This window comes from Miscanthus floridulus, chromosome 15, assembly GCF_019320115.1.
Source record: "Miscanthus floridulus cultivar M001 chromosome 15, ASM1932011v1, whole genome shotgun sequence".
NCBI classification, from domain to species: Eukaryota; Viridiplantae; Streptophyta; class Magnoliopsida; order Poales; family Poaceae; genus Miscanthus; species Miscanthus floridulus.
This window is the reverse complement of record NC_089594.1, coordinates 70121934-70142343: the sequence shown is the minus strand read 5'-3', so window position 1 is coordinate 70142343 and position 20410 is coordinate 70121934. Positions and strand designations below refer to the sequence as shown.

The 20410-nt window shown below is 46.4% G+C and overlaps 1 protein-coding gene across 1 annotated transcript; it reads right to left on the bottom strand.

Moving 5' to 3' along the window:
- Window positions 1–539: 539 nt before the first annotated feature.
- Window positions 540–1028, bottom strand: LOC136507614 (uncharacterized). Its single transcript, XM_066502283.1, has one exon. It carries the CDS (start codon window positions 1026–1028, stop codon window positions 540–542), a length of 489 nt encoding a protein of 162 aa, XP_066358380.1.
- Between the last annotated feature and the right edge of the window lie 19382 nt (window positions 1029–20410).

Here is a 20410-nt window from a genome sequence, read left to right as displayed (position 1 = left end):
GAAAGAAGGAGAAGAAAAAAAATAAAAAAAAACTTTGCCGAGTACCCAGATCTAGGACACTCGGCAAAGGAAAAAATATTTTTTAGGAGAAGAAAAAAAATGAAAAAAAACTTTGCCGAGTGCCTAGATCTAGGACACTTGGCAAAGGAAAAAAATCATTTTTTAACCTTCCCCAGCGGACACGCCCTACCCTTCTCCGCGCACGGCCCCGTCCCCTTCTCCCCGCGCCGCGTCCGCACGTCCCCTCACCTTCTCCGCGCACGCGCACGCCCCGCCCCCTCCCCTCGCACGCGCGCGCGCCGCCCCCTCCTCCCTCTCGGTGCCGGTGCGGCCCCACCCTGCCCTCCTCCCTCTTCGACGCCGGCGCGGCCTGCCCTCCCCTCGTCCCTTGCCAGAGCGGCCCACCCTCCCCACCTCCCTCGCTGGCGTGGCCCACCCTCCCCTCCTCCCTCGCCGGAGTGGCCCACCCTCCCCTCCTCCCTCGCCGGCATGGCCCGCCCTCCCCTCCTCCCTCGCCGGCGTGGCCCACCCTCACCTCACTAGATCTGGCGCCTCCCTCTCCTGGCCCTCCTCCCTCTCCCAGATCCAACAGCGCCGCCTCCCCTCCCGGCCCTCCCTCTCCCGGATCCGGCTACGCTGCCCCCCTCCCGGCCCTCCCTCTCCAGATCCGGCGGTGACGGGCGTGGTGGGGGTGGCGGAGGGAGGAGCGGCGGATCTGGTGGCATGCTCGTCGGCGTTCGCAGCTCCACGAGGAAGGAGTGGGCGACGCACGACGCTGGCGAGGACGGGCTTGGGCGAGGCTCGTCGAGGTGGATGGCATGGCGGTGGAGGCTCGACACCGCGGCTTCCTGGTGACGGCGAGCAGAGGTGGCCACGGCGAGGGCGTCGCAGCTCAGCGGCATGGCGGAGTAGGAGCCCGCGATGGTCGCGGATGACGACGTCTCAAGGAGACGGCGCGGTGGGAGGAAGGGGAAGCAGAGGGCGGCGGCGGATGGAAATGGACGAGGGGAGCAGCGAATGCGGCGCATTTTTTTTTTATTTTTTTCGAAAACAAAGTTTGCCGAGTGTTTTTTGGGCACTCGGCAACGTCTTTGCCGAGTGCGCGACAAAAAACACTCGGCAAACTAGCATTTGTCGTTAAAACGTCTACCGAGTGTAACACTCGGTAAACCCTTTGCCGAGTGTTTTTGGGCCTTTGTCGAGTGCCCCTGGCACTCGGCACAGCTCCTGTATCCGGTAGTGATGTGTGCATAGCACACAACCCCGCGGACATAGAATATAAATTATATATATATATATATATATATATATATATATATATATATATATATATATATATATATACCGTTCTTCTATAACTGGTCACAGAAAAACTTACTGTATAACCACTTTGAGTTACGATAACTACTATACTAATTCAAGAGATTGATGTAAGTCACTCCTAAGTGATTTGCTATAATGTTACGGTGAATATCATCATGAGTTATCATAACTCATGTATCGTAAATACGTATTCACTTTATCGTAAATTAGTACAAATAAACATTATCGTAAATAGAGGTGGCTATTGAATAAGTTATTTTATGCTTGGCCACAGATTAGCCTGTCCATATATATCGTTAGCATCCAGATGGTCAGTCAACACAACCAAACAATACTGTATTCATATGTATTTGAAAAGAAGGAAGAGGTCTAGAATGCGGGCAAGCAAACAGAAAGGGCGAGCGACTCCACGCTAGACTACAGGCCCACTCATGTGTCCTAAGTCTGAAATGGAACAACTGACGGCTCCATCACCATCACCATGGAGTTCTCCTTGATCTATTCAAAAGCAACCAAATATGTCCGGCCGAGCCCCATCTGGACGATCCACAACAACTGGCCTGGCCTGGCACTGGCGACCGACGAGGGAACGACGGAGAGCTAGTTGTTTTGGCTTCAATGACCGGCAAGACGACTCTGTGATGTGTAGCGACTAGCGACTGCTCATGCATACGGACGGTACCAAGGCTTGGTTACACCATGCGTTTGGTGATGCACGCTGTAGTATGCATTTGGGTTCCTTGAAAACAAAAAAGTATCATTATTTACGCCAGAACTGATAATCACTATTGGGTTGGAAGTTCTCAGCACTACCAGAATTTATGTCGGCAGAGGTTAATCAGCAATGAGGGGCTGGCCTACCACCGTCGGGTGGGCGACCCGACAGTGATAAAAGGCACAACACTACCAGGTCAAAGCAACATCCAGCCGTGGTATAAGGAGTATCACTGCCGTATGGGCGCATAAGCCGGCACTGCAACTTAATATATCACTATTGGCTCGTGCTTGAACCCGGCACTGACACGCATGACATCAGTGCCGACTTGGTAGCACACCCAGTAGTGAATTTGTGGCTGTTACTGCCGACTCAGTATCACACCCGACAGTGAGTACTAAAGGCTCCAGATACAACAGATATATAACGTACGCAATACCAGACAATTACAATGAACCAGATATATAACGCATCAGAGAATTATAATGCACCAGAGATATACACAGAACACCTGAAACAGCCATAAAGTTTACATACAAAAGATATGTGTAGAATAACAAATAAAGCACGAATTAGTTCTTGCCTCCATGTAAAATGTAAAACTCAGATCTCTCTTCAAACACCTTGTCCATGAAGAACTCAATGAGTACTATAAGTCAGTAGGGTTTGCTTTCATACGATATATAGATAAATGTGAATTTCCGGAATATAATTATATGTTGAAGTTGCATATATGCTCTTAGGCATGCATTATCCCTGCTCTAATTTGTGACTTGATCTTAGCTCCCGTTTATTTTTCTAAACTTGTTCAACATTTTTTGTTTCTATTAACGGAAAACGAGAGGGGATGGTTCTATCTCTATTAGAGTAACTCCACCGGATCTCCTTTACCTTAAAAGTTAGTATAAGGGATTGAGAAAACTCAATTCTAGACTACAGAGGAGAGCTTCTGCAGCAGACTGAGAAAACACATCCCGTTTTTACATGGGACCCATAGGTCAGTGTCATCTATCATTTCCTTTTCCTCTTATTTGTTTCTTCTCTCTCCATCGTGGCAAGGAGGCGAGCGTGCTCGTCCAGCCGCTCAGCGCGGCGGTGGCGCGGGCCTGGCCACTGACCTAGCGGCCAGCGCACTCCTGTCCGCCCGGCACGGCGCCGTGGCCATCTTGCATCCAGCACGGTGGCGCGGTAACTGCGGCGGCCAGTCCGCATGCCTGGCCGCCCGCGTGCTCGCCCTGCCCATGGGACGGTAGTGCCCGCACGGCGCGACAATGGTGCTCGCCCCTCTTGTGGACCCACGCATCAATGACAAAAGGAGGGAGAAGGGATGGAGAAAATTTTGTGCCAGATCCCCTCCATTTGAGGGATAGAGAAAAAATACAGGTAAAAGCGATTGAGAAAGGGGATCTGCTAGACCAGTTTTTTTTACTCTACTCTTCTATATCACAATTTTTAGGGAAAGGGGATCTTTTTCCTCAATCTGGTGGAGTTGCTAGCAAAGCAAAAGCAGCGAGCCAGAGATATGGACTCTAGTGCACTAGTACAGAGAAGTTCAGCACTGGCGGTTCTAGAGCCATCTTCACTGGCAGTTCTGGAAACCGCCAATGTCAAAGGCCAGTGAGGCGTCAGTTTAAGAACCGCCGGTACAAATAATTATCAGAAATTGCAAACCGAGCTAAAAATAGCAAAAAATATTATTTAATCCTGGGGAGACCCCACTAGGCAGTCACAAGTCACGTGATTTTTCACGCAATAATTATCAGAAATTGCAAACCGGGCTAAAAATAGCAAAAAATATTATTTAATCCCGGGGAGACCCCACTAGCACTATCGGAAACAGTAAAATTGCCGAGTGCCTGAGGGTTTGCCAAGTGCATTCCATCGGGCACTCGGCAAATATCCTAGTTACCGAGTGTTTTGAATGAAACACTCGGCAAAACCCAACTTTGCCGAGTGCCTAATAAAAAACACTCGGCAACCTACAACAAAACGTTCAGCAAATACGGACACTCGGCAAAGTAGAGGCACGTGCGCTAGGCGTGCGGCGGCCATGTGACGGCCATTAGGTGCGCCGCCCTGCCATTAGAACTTTGCCGAGAGTCCGGACACTCGGCAAAGACAAGGTATGCTGTGTGTTTTTGGTTGACACTCGGCAAAATAATGTTTTTGCCGAGTGTTTTTTTGTGGCACTCGGCAAAGTAATGTTTTTGCCGAGTGTTTTTTATTGACACTCGGTAAAATAATAATTATTTCCTCTCCTGCCCTCTAAACTTTTTCTACTCTCCACATACAAGATGTGGTACTACATGTTAAAATTTGGTATATTTCTCGATCTGTTTACTATATTTCATTAATTTATTGCATTTAGAGGAATTTTTTGGTTTAAGTCAAATTTGAACAAGTGATTCAAATAATGGAATAAATTGAGTGGAGAAATCATATTCATGTTATTGAGTCCATTTTGGGGCCTTACTCAGGAAATGAAAAGAAATTTTGAACATTTTGTTCCGGAAACACGACCACGAACGTGTGGCTGAATGGTTTTTAAATTCTAAAAAAAAACAAACGAAGTCTGAAAATGACGAGATTTGTCAAGATCTCCTGATATCATATGTGGAGACTATGGAAAAAAATTGAGAAGGTTTCGCACAATTTGTCACGTACGACGCCTACAAACCGAAGCATCTCCGAAGAAGAATCGTAGCGTTGAGAAGGATCCGGTAAGATTTGTAGTCAAAGTGATGGTCGAATTGGGGTTTGACTTCAAAACTTTTTGTATAGGCAATATACAACATAGATTGGTTCACGTCAAATTTTGGTAATTTTTTGGATCCGTTTGATAAATTTAATTTATTAACTGCAATTATTGAATTTTAATTGATATAAATTGAATTTGAGCTATAAATGCATGAAATAATGGATTAATATTCGTAGAAAAATCAAATATGCATTGTTGAGTGAATTTGACAAGGTATTTTTAAATTACATCATAACAAATTTAGTAAAACACATTATGAAGGAGGATGGGTGGGAATGAAATATCAATTTATTTTGCCAAGTGTTAACTGTACGACACTTGGCAAACAATATAGTTGTCGAGTGTCATATAGTAAACACTCGGCAACATACCCAAGCCGGTCCCACTTACCAGTACCGTACCGGTTGGAAATTTGAAAAAAAATAATGTCGAGTGTTTTGAATCTGGCACTCGGCATACCTTTACTTTGCCAAGTGCCAAATCGCGGGCACTCGGCAAAGCCCTTTGGTTTTTACCTTAACCGGCCACACACTTACACACACTCACACAGTCACCCGCACACACACGCACACCGGACCGCCCTTCGCGCTGCCGGACCGCCACCCTCCGCCGGACAGCCACCCTCCGCCGCCGGACTGTCGGACCGCCCTCCGCTGCCGGGCCGCCACCCCCCGCAGTCGGGCCGCCACCCTCCGCCACCGGACGGCTACCCCCGCTGCTGGGTCCCCACCTTCCCGTGCCACCACCGCCGGCCCCCGCCATCCCGGTGCGCCGGCGCGATGCCCCTCCCGCCGCCGCATGGCGGCCCGGCCATCCGGTGCTCCTGCCTCCCAGCGGCCGCCGCCGGAGTGTCCCCCTGGCATGACCGCCCCCTCGCCGGGTAGCCACCTGCTCGATCTCCACCCCTGCTCCGTGACTGCCCCCACCTGGCCGCCTTGCCTGGTCCCAAGAACCGGTGAGCCCTTCCTCTGTCCTCCTTGTCCTCCCCAGATCGAGCCCCTGTTCCGTGCTTATACTAATTATCTATTCTTGCATGCTTATGCTAATTACGTGTTGTTCTGTTTCCATGCAATTTACTGATGTGGTGCAATTCAGCTGAAATGGTTTCCTCAAACAATGCTTTCGCTACTGTCAGAAATGGCCTTCTGTGCACCTTGATCAGGAAATTATTTCTTTAATCATTGTATTTGGATTGCCTGCAACCATTATAGGGCATGGAACTATGCCATTGTCCACCTGTAACTATGCTCTGTTTCGTGCCTGATGCAGTAAAAGTCATGATTCAGGATGATTTGAGCCATTATAGGTTATGTAGAAATGTGTGTATTTAGACTAATCTCCTACGGAGTAGATGCGAAGGAATACCTAATACGCACTTACTTTGTTGCTGCTGGTTTGGGCGTTATGCTGATCATGCTTGTTTCACCTGGAATCAGTTGTTACTCCTGTTAGGTTATGTTACCTTTGCCTTCAAATTGTCTGCATCTGTCACTGTAATCTCAATTTGCACAGCGATGAATTTCGCATATTAGTTTCTATAAGTTTTTTTTTTGTTTGCCTTTTGTAGTTAACTACTGTACCATTCACTGGTGAGCCTGTGCCTATGGCTCCTTTACTTATACGAATTTTTAATCAGGACCATTGTTCAATAGAATTTTCTTAGTTATGTTGTTACACTCCTGCTGTGGGTGTCCACATCGGTCTTTATGCATGACTGCTCTGCTCTTATCAGAATAAGAAATGGTTTTTGTAGATAGCAGCCCTAGTTTTTAGTTTGGTTCAGTATGGGTATTCTGTACTCACTGCATAAACAGATATTGTTTCCTTTGGGCTGATGCGGTCCTTAAGAGCTCAATTTCCTACCTTTTTCATCTGGCATCTGGGAACTGTGCGCTTGTCAATGCGCTAGACAGTTTCATGCAACAGAGTTCCCCCTTTGCTTGGTACAACCACGTCTTAATGTCATTGTTTTTTAGTTTTATCTTACACCTGAAATATTGAAGGAAATGGACATTATTGTTATATCAACTAATAAAACATATGACTTTGTATAATGGCATCTAGGAAATGGACATTATTGGTTATCCATGCTTGGCTTCTTATGTTGATGCTCAATTTGATTACACTCCTTATCATATGAGTCCCACACAAAGTTGATAATAAAACTCTAGAGTTTTTCTAAACACTTCTTGCTTGAATCTTACAACCACATATCAACTTGCAGGTTTTTGCCACCGCTCCCTGCCCCGCCTCGTTCCGCCTCGCCCTCCCGCCGCCCCACAACTTGTCGTCGTTTTGCAAGGTATAAGATGTGTATGTGGTTGTCGGCCATCGTACCGTTTGTTGCCGAGTGTATGTGGTTGTCGGCCATCATGCAGTTGTATTTGTTGCAGGTTTTGGAAACCTCCCCGTGTAGGGAAGGTGCTGCCGAAATTTAGATTTGACACTATTATGTTCCTTTTATTGCAGGAGAGGCTATTGCAACGTCCTCGACTCGTCACTTTGTAGGACAGCAAGGTGAGGCATAAAAGACCCTTCTTTCCGTATCATGTTCGTATATCACGTAACCTAGCTAGGCGTCTCCCGTTCGAAAGAGATACGGTTGGAAATATGCAGATCTTTGCATATCTATAACCGTATCTGTTTTGAATTGTCCACGTCTTTTAGACAGCCCGAGGATGTGTAGATGCGGTTAGTTTCCATGCTCTACTCCGATCCGTGATAGAGTTTTGGCAGCATCTCCCTGTTGTTCTCCGGATACACAATCTCCCTTCCAGGACGTGTATTTGGAGAACAGGGGGAGGTGTGCCAAAATTCTATCTCGGATAGGAGTAGAGCTTGGAAACTAACCCCATCTATACATCCTCGGGTGGGATTAGGACCTATCTTCACCTATTAGATAGTATAAGAACATGTAGATGCAACGTGATTTTTTATATTACTCGCTGATATGCTAGAGGATGGATGATCGTGAGTGGATATACACGGGCCGTTCTAGTCAGACTTCGTTGACCGAGGAATGGATTGACAAGACCGATGCTTTCGTGGAACGGGCATTTGCAAGGGTTAAAGGAGCTAGTGTCACTTGGTGTACCTGCAGCAAATGTGCAAACACGCGTCGGCAAACCAAGCTGGTCATGGGTAAACATCTTTGGAAGAATGGATTTACGGCATACTATACCAGGTGGATATACCATGGTGAAGCCGATCGTGGGAGAGACAAGGTCGTGAGACAACGCATCGAGGAATATGATGGGGATGCCAGGGTAGGAGACATGTTCAATGACTATCATGAAGCACACTTTGATGAAGGACATAGGGAGGAGGAGCCATAGGCTACCGCAAAGGCGTATTATGACATGTTGTTTGCGGCACAGCAACCCCTTCACGGGCATTCCAAGGTTTCTCAATTGGATGCCATTGCACGCCTAATGGACGTGAAGTCCTAGTTTAGCTTGAGTCGAGACGCCTTCGATGTTATGCTCACAGTTGTTGGTAGCCTGCTCCTGGATGGTCACATCTTGCCAAAGAGCATGTATGAGGCATAGAAACTCCTTCGTGCACTTAAGATGCCATACGAGTAGATACATGCTTGTCCGAAGGGATGCATCTTATTTAGGAAAGAGTATGCGGAAGAAAAGTACTGTGTGAAGTGCGAATCGTCTAGGTTCCTGGAGGTAGACTCTGGTGATGGTCAAAAATGGCAGCTCGCAATCCCTGTGAAGATCCTATGGTACCTTCCTTTCATACCGAGGATCCAACGGCTTTACATGACTGAGGAATCGGAAAAACAGATGACATGGCATAAAACGGACGTCGATACAATCCTGAGAAGATGGTACACCCATCCGATGGTGAAGCCTGGACAAGGTTTGATGAGATTCATCGTGAGAAAGCTCTAGAGGCTCATAATGTACGTGTTGCACTGGCAACAGATGGGTTTAATCCTTATGGAATGGCGGCTGCCCCGTACACCTGTTGGCCCATGTTCATTATTTCCCTCAATCTCCCCCCTGGCGTCCTCTTTCAACGACAGAACATATTCTTGTCGTTGATAATTCCATAACACCCGGGGAATAATATGAGTGTGTACATGGAGCCTCTGGTTGATGATTTGGTCCGTGCTTGGGAGGAAGGGGTATGGACATACGACCGAGCTACAAAGACAAACTTCAAAATGCATGTTTGGTACCCGTACTCCCTGCATGACTTGCCGGTATATAGGATTTTCTGCTGCTGGTGTGTTCATGGGAGGTTCCCATGCCTAGTATGCAAGGCTTCTCTAATGTTTATTTGGTTGACGAAGGGTGGCAAGTATTCTTCATTCGACAAACATCAACAATTCCTCCCTCCTGACCATCCATTCAGACTAGACATCAAGAATTTTATGAAAGATATCGTAGTTAAAGACCCTGCACCGCAGATGATGACAGGAGCCGCAGTTCGTGCTCAGTTAGACGCTCTCGAGGTCAATAAAAAGAAGGTGGTTTTGTGGGATATGGCGAGCAACATGCCTGGACTCAGAAGTCGTGCTTGTGGAACCTCCCCTATTTTGATGATCTTCTTCCACATAACATTGATGTAATGCACACTGAAAAAAATATCGCCGAGGTAATTTTTGGTACAATCATGGACATTCCTGATGAGACAAAGAATAACGTTAAGGCTAGAGTGGATCAAGCGAGGTTATGCGACAGACCAAAGCTGGACATGGCGCCTCCCAGAGCCGGCAAGTCGTGGAGAAAGCCTAAGGCCGATTTCGTCCTGACGAGGGCCCAAAGGAGGGAGATACTAGAATGGTTCCAAACGTTAATATTCCCTAATGGGTATGCAGCGAATCTAAAGAGGGGAGTGAACTTAGCTACTATACAAATCAACGGGCTCAAGAGTCATGATTACCACATATGGCTTAAGCGCCTACTTTCGGTGATGGTTCGAGGCTATGTCCCTGAGCATGTCTGGCAGGTGCTAGCGGAGTTGAGCAATTTCTTCCGTCAGCTTTGTGCCAAGGAGTTATCTCGTACCGTAGTTGCAGAAATGGAAAGAATGGCGCCTATGTTGCTCTGTAAGTTGGAGAAGATTTTTTCACCCGGCTTCTTCAATCCGATGCAGCATATGATTCTGCACCTCCCGTATGCAGCATACTCGGAAAACCCTCAGGCACTCGGCAATTTTACTGTTTCTGGTAGTGACACTAAGCAGGCATGCAAAAAGCAAGCTAATAAATGTAATTTTGATAATATATCGAGCAAAGAAATATAGATAGAGGGAGGGAGCCGATCGGATGAAGAAACGCACCTTGCTTCTCAGTAGATCTCAGCTGTACACCACCAGGTAGTAGTCTCCTCTCGTCTCCAACTACAAGCAAATAAAAGGATCGGATGGACGGGCGGCCCTTGGTGAATGATGAGAGGTGGAGGATGACGGGGGTTGTTGGTATATTGATGGGGCTGGGCCAGCGTAGTCGTGTGTGTGTGAACCGTGAACTGGTGGGCTCTTCAGATAGATCTATGATAGATAAGCCTAGTGTCAACGCTTGTATCTTATTTTTTTTATAAATTAGAAAAGTAGAAGATGCTCTTTGCCGCTTGCCCATAAAAATAGGGGCAGTGCTATTGTAAGGACAATCCTATCGCATTTCAATTCCAACAAGAGGCCAAGACCAAGTTGTCATCTGACTTTTCAGATCCGATCTAGATCTGAGATCCATCTCGTGGTTCCTGGCCAACAACTAGTATCGGAGCCTAGGTTATTGAGAGTTTGGTGAGCAGCCATGTCTACCGCTAGCCAGATCGAGAGAGCCCGCGCCGTTGCTGCCGCTGCCGGTGCGGTGAGGAACCCCAGCGGTGCAGCAGTAGCAGGAGCCGACGACCGCGTGATGCACCTTGCTGCCGCAGAGGCAGCGGCTACGGCAGCGGTTGAGATGGCTAGGCAGGCAGCGGCGGCTGCGGCTCAAGTTGCGGTGGCCGCGACTGCAGCGTTGCTCGGCGAGATGGAGCGGGAGCCAACCGGTGGGTCGCAAAGCCCAGCAGGGCATCGTCCTCTATCGCCATCACCAGAGCGGCGCCGTGGACACCGCGGCCATTCGCCGGTGGCGCGATCGGTGGTGTAGACTGTCTACCGCCACTCTGGAGCGAGGACGCCATGGCCGATGCTCACGAGGACCAACTACCATGAGTGGAGCCTGTTGCTGAAGGTGAAGATGCAGGCACGGCAGATCTGGGATGTGGTCGAGTTCGGAGATGTCGAGTTCAACGACGATCGGCGGGTGCTGGAGGCGTTGTGTGCTACCGTGCCACCGGAGATCGGCACCTCCATCGCCAAGAAGGCGACGGCAAAGGAGGCCTGGGAGTCCATCGCCACCGCGCGTCTCGGCGACCACCGCATCCACCGAGCGACGCTGTAGTGGCTCCGGCAAGAGTGGGAAGGCCTCGCCTTTAACCCCGGTGATCAAGTCAAGGACTTTGCCTTTCGCTTTTCTATCTTGAAGGAGCAGATGGCGCAAAATGGCAACATCGACGTCACCGACGCTCACGCGGTGGAGAAGCTCCTGCTATGCATCCCCAAGAAGTACTCCCAGATTGTGCTGGCGATCGAGACGCTCCTCGACTTCGAGATGCTCTCCATCGAGGAGGTCACTGCGAGGATCAAGGCAGTGCAAGATCCCGAGGAGGCGCCCCACACCGAGCCGAGCACCGCCGGAGGCAAGCTACTCTACACGAGCGAGCAGTGGCGGGCCTTCGATAAGAAGAAGGACGAGGCTTCTGGCTCTGGTCTGCCTAGGGAGCGTCGTCGCCGACAACACGGCGGCAAGAAGGAGGAGAAATGACCTTGGGCGTAGGCTGGTGCTGATGGCGGTGCCGCCGCCGAGCACAAGGCGACCCGGGATGATACCTGCCTCAACTGCGGCAGGACCGGCCATTGGGCCAAGGACTGCCGCCTTCCTCCATGCCGCAGTGGGCAGGCTCACGTCGTGTAGGCAGAGGAGGGGGACCATGCCTTGTTCTTGGTGCATGGGTGAGTTGAGCTGTGGCAAGAAACAGGGGAGAAGGAGAAAGATTCAAACTTTCCCCTTCCCTCGTCGGCTGGCCCCGCTCTGCTCCACCTCAACGAGCCGCGCACCCACGCCTTCCTCGGCATCGACCCCCAGAGATGACAAGATCGACGGCTGGTTCCTCAACACCGGCGCCGCCAACCATATGACTGGTTGGCGTGAGTTCTTCTCCGACTTGGACTCCGGCGTACAAGGCTCCGTCAAATTCAGGGATGCCTCCGCCGTGGAGATCAAGGGCATCGGCTCTGTCATCTTTGCTGCTAAGACGGGCGAGCACCGGATGCTCACTGGTGTTTACTACATCCCCGCACTGAGGAACTCCATCATCAGCTTGGGACAGCTGAATGATAATGGCTCACGTGTGGAGATCGAGCATGGGGTACTGCACATTTGGGATCGCCATCGCCGACTTCTCGCTAAGGTGAACAGAGGCACAACTTCACAGGGACGGCTGACTGGGGGTAACATACACCTAGCACTCCTTAGCAACGTAACCAAGATCCATCTTCTAAGCAGCTTTTACTAATGATTGGAGGAGGGGGAATTGCAAGAGTGATCACATGTCGTATTCAGCAAATATAACATGGGCGAATGAAGGCTCAAAAGGCTAGACACTGTTGAACTGCAATAGGCATTTTTAGTAGACCAAGTGTTTACACCAAAATTTGGCTGGCCAGGAAATATCATTGGCAAGGGACGACGTCCAGGTGCATATCACGATCAAAGAAACAAGGACACGTATCAAGCAATAAAGTTTCGTCAGCAAGGATTCTACAAAAGGGGAAACTGGAGTCCATGTATCTTAAAATTTCTTTTTCTTTTAGATTTATCTTGTTGTGCAAGTTTTGTACTAGATCACCACGTGACCAACTAGGATTGTTTCAGGCCTCAAGGTATAAATATAAACCCTGGCTATTGTAATCAAGATCAACATCCAATTAACCAATACAAGTTACTTTTTTCGGCTCCGTGCCAACCCTTAGGAGTAGGAGTAGAGTAGATATCGGCGAGTTCTTCAACAAGTAGGGCTGCATCAGTCCGGCCGACCTCCGGCTTGTCTGTAAGTACCATCATGGCTTATACTTCTGTTTGTACGGCTGCATCGGTTAAGTTTGACCTCCACTACAAACTCTAGTATAAGCTAGTTATCGACTCTTATCTAGTTCAAGTGCGGCTGCATCGATCCGGTCGACTTCCACTGCTCGAATTAGATTAAGGTCAAGTTATCGGCTCTACCTAACGGTGGCGTCCATCGGGTAGATTCATTAAGTTACTGATCTTGCTAATATTTTTATTGTTATTAGTTTGCAGCAACATCAATCTACCTGATCGAGATCGATTTAGATCGGCCTTATATCCTTTTAGTCCATCGTTTGCTTTGTTACCACACGTTGTTTCTTACTTTGAGCGACGGGTTAGGTTTCATCAGTTGTTTTTACTTCGATCTTGATCGTGCATAGTACGCGGTTAAGGCATGTATGATCTTGAAGGGGTTTGCCGACTAGTCAAATCTGTTCTATAGTTTGCTATTATGGCTGTAATGATCCGGTCGATCCCCACTGATGGCACTATAGATTGGAGGATGCTAGTTAGTAGATTTGTTCTCGATTAGGCGTGACCTTAACTATTTGCTATGCCTGCAGCGGCTAAATAGGCGATCGCCTATGCTTTAACGCCTACAGTGTGCCTACATGATTCGGTTAAACGTGAATAGATCCGTGGACTTTAAATATTTGATTTGTTGTCTTTATCACGGCTGCATAACCCAACTGTTAGAGATAGTAGGTTAGGTCTGATGAGTTTATAGATTTGTTCGTGTTAAATAGTTGATTGTTCGTATGCTGTAGTCCCTCTTCACCCGAATCGGCTATTTCAGCCGATTCGTCTGAGCCTTCACGTATAGCATGTCTTTTGGAAAGCCTGTTCAAGTATAGATGGTTTTACGAATTCTAAGGTTTTAGTTTGTTATTATCATCATAGTTGTCATCAATCCGGTCGAACCTCACTATTGATGATAACAGATTAGATTCAGAGCGTTTATAAATCCATTCGTACTAGACAGTCGATTTGTTCGCATGTTATATCCTTTCTCGTTAGATTCATCGGCTCAATGCTTTGCACTGATAATAACCACCTAGCTGATGATTTTACTTACCTCCACAGGTATTGTACCTGCCAACATAAAATTAATCGTGACCCATGATGACTATTCATAGCCGTCTGGTTGCTCCCGGAGCGGCACACTTGGAACTGCCTGGGCAAAGACTGACATGTTCCACCTGAAATTACTAATAAACTTTCTCTCCTTGTCAATTGTAGGGTCAAATTGACTGGCATGCCTTGGGAGGAATACGCAGGGTCGACGGGTCCTGCGTTGAAGCCAAGCGGATCTCCGGGCTCATCCTAATCGGATCCTTCCGGCTTGCTATGTGCCGACACACATTGTGGCACGCCCAGTGGGACCATAGTCCTTTGATTAGAAGTTAGATACTCATCAGGTTATGTTTCATCGACAAGGTTTGGCCAAGAGAAGTGAAGAAGAGCAAATACAACGTTATTTTACACTTGGCCGATGACCTCCTAATCAGTTTAATGGCCGATATCATCAAGGACAAGTTCAGAAGTGGTGCATATAGGAAAGTTTCCAGAGGTTATCACATGAGCAAGGTGTTTTGTTGCACGTCCAATAATCTGAGTTATTGGTCCAAGAAAAATGGAAAATTAATGCAGACAAATCAGAATCCAAGGGCGACACGTTAGTTGCATATAATGCGGAGTCGGATACGACACGGAGATTACAAGCAGAACATATATGGATTCTTTATTAAATCAAAGCAAAAGTGGAGCAGATACAAACAAACAAGGCTACAAGTCGTACGTGCAAGCGTCAAACTACTCAACGCGTCAAGCCGATGGTTGTATTGAGATTGAATTGAGCTTTCATCCATCGGCTATATCATCGGCTGCTCTATCACTTCCATCGGCTCAAGGCACTCAGTCAGCCCTGACATTCTGAAGACGATGATGGATTAGGGATCAGTGTCGCTGAGTGGACCAAGACAAAAAAGATCTATCCATGTAGAACAAGATCTCATCGCTCCACTGTGCAGATCGTCAAGTTTCAAGAAAGAACGTTCAATCTTATAACCGTGTAAAGATCCAGCAAACAGTCCAGAATGTTCACAAAGCTATAGTGCGTCTACCGATTCCAAGGAGGTAATGCATCTGCTAAATACGTACAAGATACATGCTATTACCACAAGCAAATAGGATTTCTACTTGGATTTATTAACTGAACGGACCGGCGATCGGTTGTTGGTGTAATTTCATTGGCTACCGTTGACAAAGCCATCAATATAGAGAGAAGCTATGTGAATTCAAGAGGCTAACTGATCTGGGAAACAGGATAATGGCCAGCTCTACTGATGCCCAAATCTTGGATTAGTGATGGCTATTCCAGAGTTAAAACATTTCAATGGAACATATGTTATTAGCAGGCTGGCTAGAATATTTATTATAGCAAGGCTGCAGTTGTTGTCGACCTACTACTATCCTCATCGGCCCAGGAAACAACTACTTTACCAGAACGAAGTATTTGGGCCGATGACATCAACAAAAGCCGATCAGCCAGAGCATAAAGCCGATGGTTTGCTGGATAGAAAAGATAGCCGATTCCTGTTGATATGTCCAAACCACCATGCTCACAGCAACAGCACAGTGTCATTGAATATAGAACACGGTCCTGCTAACTACATATTTGCTTCCCAAACAGAAAAGGGCCGATCACTTCCTAAAATGAAATCGGCTGTGAGGATAGCACTTCACATCATTTAAAAGGAAAGAGCTAACACATTATAGTGCCACGCATGCACATATACATGTTGACATATATGAAGAAGCTAGCAAGGGTGTATATGTCCATGCATGGTATACGCTTCTCAAAATACGTGAAGTTGATTAGTTGCTCATAAGAAAGTCATACAAAGGATTCCTGCTCAAGATTGCCAAAGACCGTGGTGTATCCATATATAAATAAGAATCAGCTACTCCCCTCACCTGCATCGGCTGATCTTTCACCTCCATAGACTCCAAGAACAGATATACAAAGACCGGCTTGGGGGGAAGTACTGGCTCAATTTTCACTTCAGCCGATGCATCAAGCGATGGAGTCATTTGGCCTGGCAGACACAACGTGGCCGGCTCAGGTAGGGTTGCCGCTAACAATAGTACTTCAGCAGTGGATGACCGCGCGCAACGTGGGGGGTTTGGATACATCGGTGGTGCTCTGAATGCACAATCGGCTATGTAGAGCCGATGCCACCACTACTGATCAAATTTTGCTACTGAGACAAAAGAGGAAAAGCATCAAGAAGTTGAGTCCACTTACTATGCGAGCCTAATGGAATTCTATTGCCGATTGGGAATTATTATATTTGGAAAGAGATCGGGACACAAAGTCTAGGTACCACTCGGTCATCACATGAAGATAAAAAGCAACAGAAACTAGCAGATTAAGGAAAAGAGGACATATCATGACCAAGAGAATTGGGATACATGTCTGGCTTCTCGAGATATGCTCATGCATGGCCGATTACTATGTTTGGCTATGTGTGGCTAATTTAGTAGGCATGGGGGCAGACTTCAACTTGTGCAGACGGTGAATCAATTTACAGTTCCATCTTCTCCGCAGCCAACATATCAGTTTGTGACACCACTACAGTACCGAGGTTGAGAAGGGCTGACCAGGAATCAAGGGCAGTTGACTTGCATGTGCTATCAGAAGAAAAGTTCAGATCAAGTAAGCTAATAAAGTTGGGCAAACTAAGAATTTCCGATAGGTAGAGGAGATATTTTTTTCTAATTACCTCACCATCGGCCGGATAATTTTGAAAAATAAATATCGCATTCCCAGTGTCCAAACTCATGGCTAAGGGGTTGAGTTGATAAAGATGGTAGTCGGTCACTTTCTGAAATGGAATTGGCTGTGAAATTAGCAAGTCTCTTCACAAAGGATGAAAAGAAAAAGCTAAATTGGCTGTTAGTTCAAGACCTTACCCTCCAAGCTGATGGAGTCTGTAGCAATTGACAAGAAGCCAGTGAGATATCGGTTTCTAGTATAGCAGTGAAAATTCAAGAATAATCAGGTGAAACCAATGAAGAATCGATATAGCCGATGACCATAGCTGGTTTGGCTGGAGCCAATGGGATTGTCGAGGTCAGATTAAGTTTTCTTCCATGGATTATTATCAACGGCTGTTCGACCAAGCATATTTTTTGATAAGAAGAAAAGTCATCATGGGAGGTTACATAAGAGAAACGAAAAGTTAGCAACCTGACTGTCGATAGGAGACCGTTAGTTTTTGGATTTAAGGATCATTATCAGCATACAAAAAATTGGTTCCAAGTATTAAAAGGTGCTCGAAATTTATATTATGGAAGCCGAGAACAAAGGATGTTTTTTTATCGTCAGCGGCGATATTGGAAAACAAGCCAGGAGAACCAAAGGAATTGCTGCTTCTTTAAGTTGCCGACGTATATGCAAGGAAAAGCAAGATGGATGGTTGTATACATGGATACATGGTGTAAAGAAGCCATAAGAATCCATCTACGAACAAGGAGGTAGCCGATATTCATATGCTATCGGCTAGTCACAAGCAAATAGCCGATAGTAGGGAAGAAGCCAATGTTCGTGCTTGTTACCTCTGGCTCTAGATATAGTAAATTATAAAAGATATTATCTTCTATTAGAAAAGTATTCGGCACTATTCTGAGGCATGCGCTGGAAGTTGGAGAGGACATGACTTTGCCTACCAGTTACACATCGGCAGGGACAGCTCAAAGGTTGATGGAACCTAGATAAGGATCATAGAAAATTGGTGTCTCGAAGTCCAGTTAGAGTTGTATGATGACAATAAGAAAGCCAAGTCTGTTAAGCGTATATGTGCATGCCATACAAGGGAATTCTAAGAAAGATATGGGCATACATATGACTGCAACTGATTGGCTAGATAAAGCCGAATGAAGCACATTCAATCATCCAAAAATCCTCAAGTTTAGCAAACAGCAGAGAGCAAGATCAAGCCCTGCAAACACCATGGGGACAGGTCAGTGGAAGCATAACAAGGAAACCAATAAAAGCCGATGGCCAGAAGTTCCAAACATACTGTCATGAGATAAAGATGGAAAAGATTACTTCTTATCGGCTCAGCATCTAGAGAATTGCTTGATGGCCCACTGAAGGTTCATTCGGCTGGTAATGGTGTGGCGTCGCACGTTAGGATTCATCCAAATCATGCAAGTCGTTGCAACACTAGAGTTAATTATGTTGCAACTCCTGGGCAAGCTACAGCAAGGGGCACTGATGATTTGTTTATTTGAATCAAGAAAAAGGAAAAGACGACCAAGATTCTCCTACTGGTGTGTTCAAGCATATTAATTCAGATACTATAATAGCTGAACTTCACTCGAGTTTGGCCGGAGGGCAACGTACGGATAGAAATCCTCATGGGCATTCTCAACTACTCGCTCATCGGCTCCTCTGTGGGGTGAACATCTCATTGAATCGGCTGTTGGTTCGCCATCATCGTTGCAACTGCATTCTTATTCTCTGGCACCTTGGGTCTTGCCGGCAGCTATGCCACATTGATGCTTAGCTGCTTTATTGCCCGCGCCGACGTGGCTACAATCGGGGGGCCTGGTATTCTTCAAATGGTTTGTCAAGATCCTGCAAATACTTGTCCAGGTTGGATGCCAAGGTATCGGCTATGACTGCTCGGAGTATATTTTAAATATAGTGGCCGAGAACCAAGGCACTATACATGTGCATGGCTACATTAGTTGGAGCTCAACCAGTTCAGCTTTATTATCTACAATGCCAACGTGGATGTGCCGAGGAACGAGTACTCCTCCTACCTAGACCAGAAGATGTAGCAGTGGATATATAGAAATCGGTAGGGGTCAGCTCAGCTGCACATGATTGATAGAGCATCCGGCCTCGAGGCTGATTGCTTCTGTTTCTGGCAACGAATCAGGCCCAACACCGATTACGTTTGCTGAGCTTGGCACATATAAATCTATCACAACATTTGACTTGAAAGTTGTGCTGGTCATCTCGTGGAAGGCAAATTGAAGGTTTTGTTACGTGTTCTTGCATCTACAAAGAAAATACAAACAGTAGTAGGGAAAGGGATAAATGTTAAGCATATTCCTCTGGTGATGTATCTAAACTAATGACCTTCCCCGAAGAAAACAGGCTGCTAGTTCGAGACCCCGCCTTTCAAACCAAAGAATCATTTATTCCTAAAAAGCTGATGACGATCAGACATCATTGAAAATTGGAACCTAGAGTCACATCGGCTGAATATTTTAATCAAAGACTTCAAAGCTGATTCTAACCTGTTCGTTCAGCCAACAATGGTTAGATACTACTCCAGGCCACCATACGTCAGGATTTGTCCGTTTGCTTAGGCCAGCGCCACTTCCAACTTCTTCGGCGACAACCAGGGATTCCACGAGCTGACAAAAGTCACCGAGTAGGCCGCAAAGCACACTGAGGTGACCAGGCTCAGGATGGAGGTACATGCATTCTTTATTCCTTGCTTTTCCTATCACCTGTGAACAATTTATCATAGGAAAAGCATGCCATCTAAGTAGTTGATGAATGAGATATGGTATGATGAAGGGAACCTTGCTTCTTTTTGCAAAGTACTTGGGGAATTTTCTTACAAAAATTCAAAATCAATAGCTTGTCTCCTTGATGATATTGAATTTCCTACCAAGGTCATATGTTATCATCAAAAATCTTCCACATAGACTGCTTACTTTGAGTTGAGTTTTGTGAAGTTTTGTTGACCCTTGTTAAGAGATTTATCATGCTCCCAAGATCAAGATCACGGACACGCCTCATATATATGCTACTTCTACACTGGAAGTACGCAAAAACATGCTTTTCATCCACCTCAAAATGTTCTGCTCCTACACTGGGAGAAGACAAAAATATGTTTGCTAGGCTTTATCAGAATAAATGCTCCAAATTCTTGATAATATTTCTCTTAAAAGTTTGTTGTAAAAAGAGACATGGGTTGTGCAAAAATATAAAAAGATGGACAGAAAAAGAAAAGAGATGAGAATAAAGATAACTCATGTTCTCGCAAAAACATTTCACAAGAGAGAAATATATTTCAGAGAGTATAGTAGAATTAGGTTAGCCACTAAATATTCCACACGCATGCACATCTTGATCTACGAGTATGACACTTCTCACCTTGGATCCGGGGTTTGACTTTACGATATACACAAGGTAAGTATGCTACATACCTTGTCCCTACCCGAACTCCACATAAGCTTTTTAGAAGTTGGGTAAATAAAGGCGAAACAATGTCTTGGTGAGGAACTATGCATATTGAGCGATCTGAGAGAATCATTCGGGGAGCAAAGCTATGTTTTAATTTAAAAATCTTTCAAAAAACACAAGTTTTCTAAGCAGGAGAAGTAAGGATGACTGGGTTCTAATCCGTTCCAATCTTCAACCACCCAAGATGGCGTGATAGACACTTCAAAG

What these genes read in the sequence shown, in the direction of transcription:
- LOC136507614 (XM_066502283.1), bottom strand. Translation starts at nt 1,028, where the DNA reads ATGCGCCGCATTCGCTGCTCCCCTCGTCCATTTCCATCCGCCGCCGCC.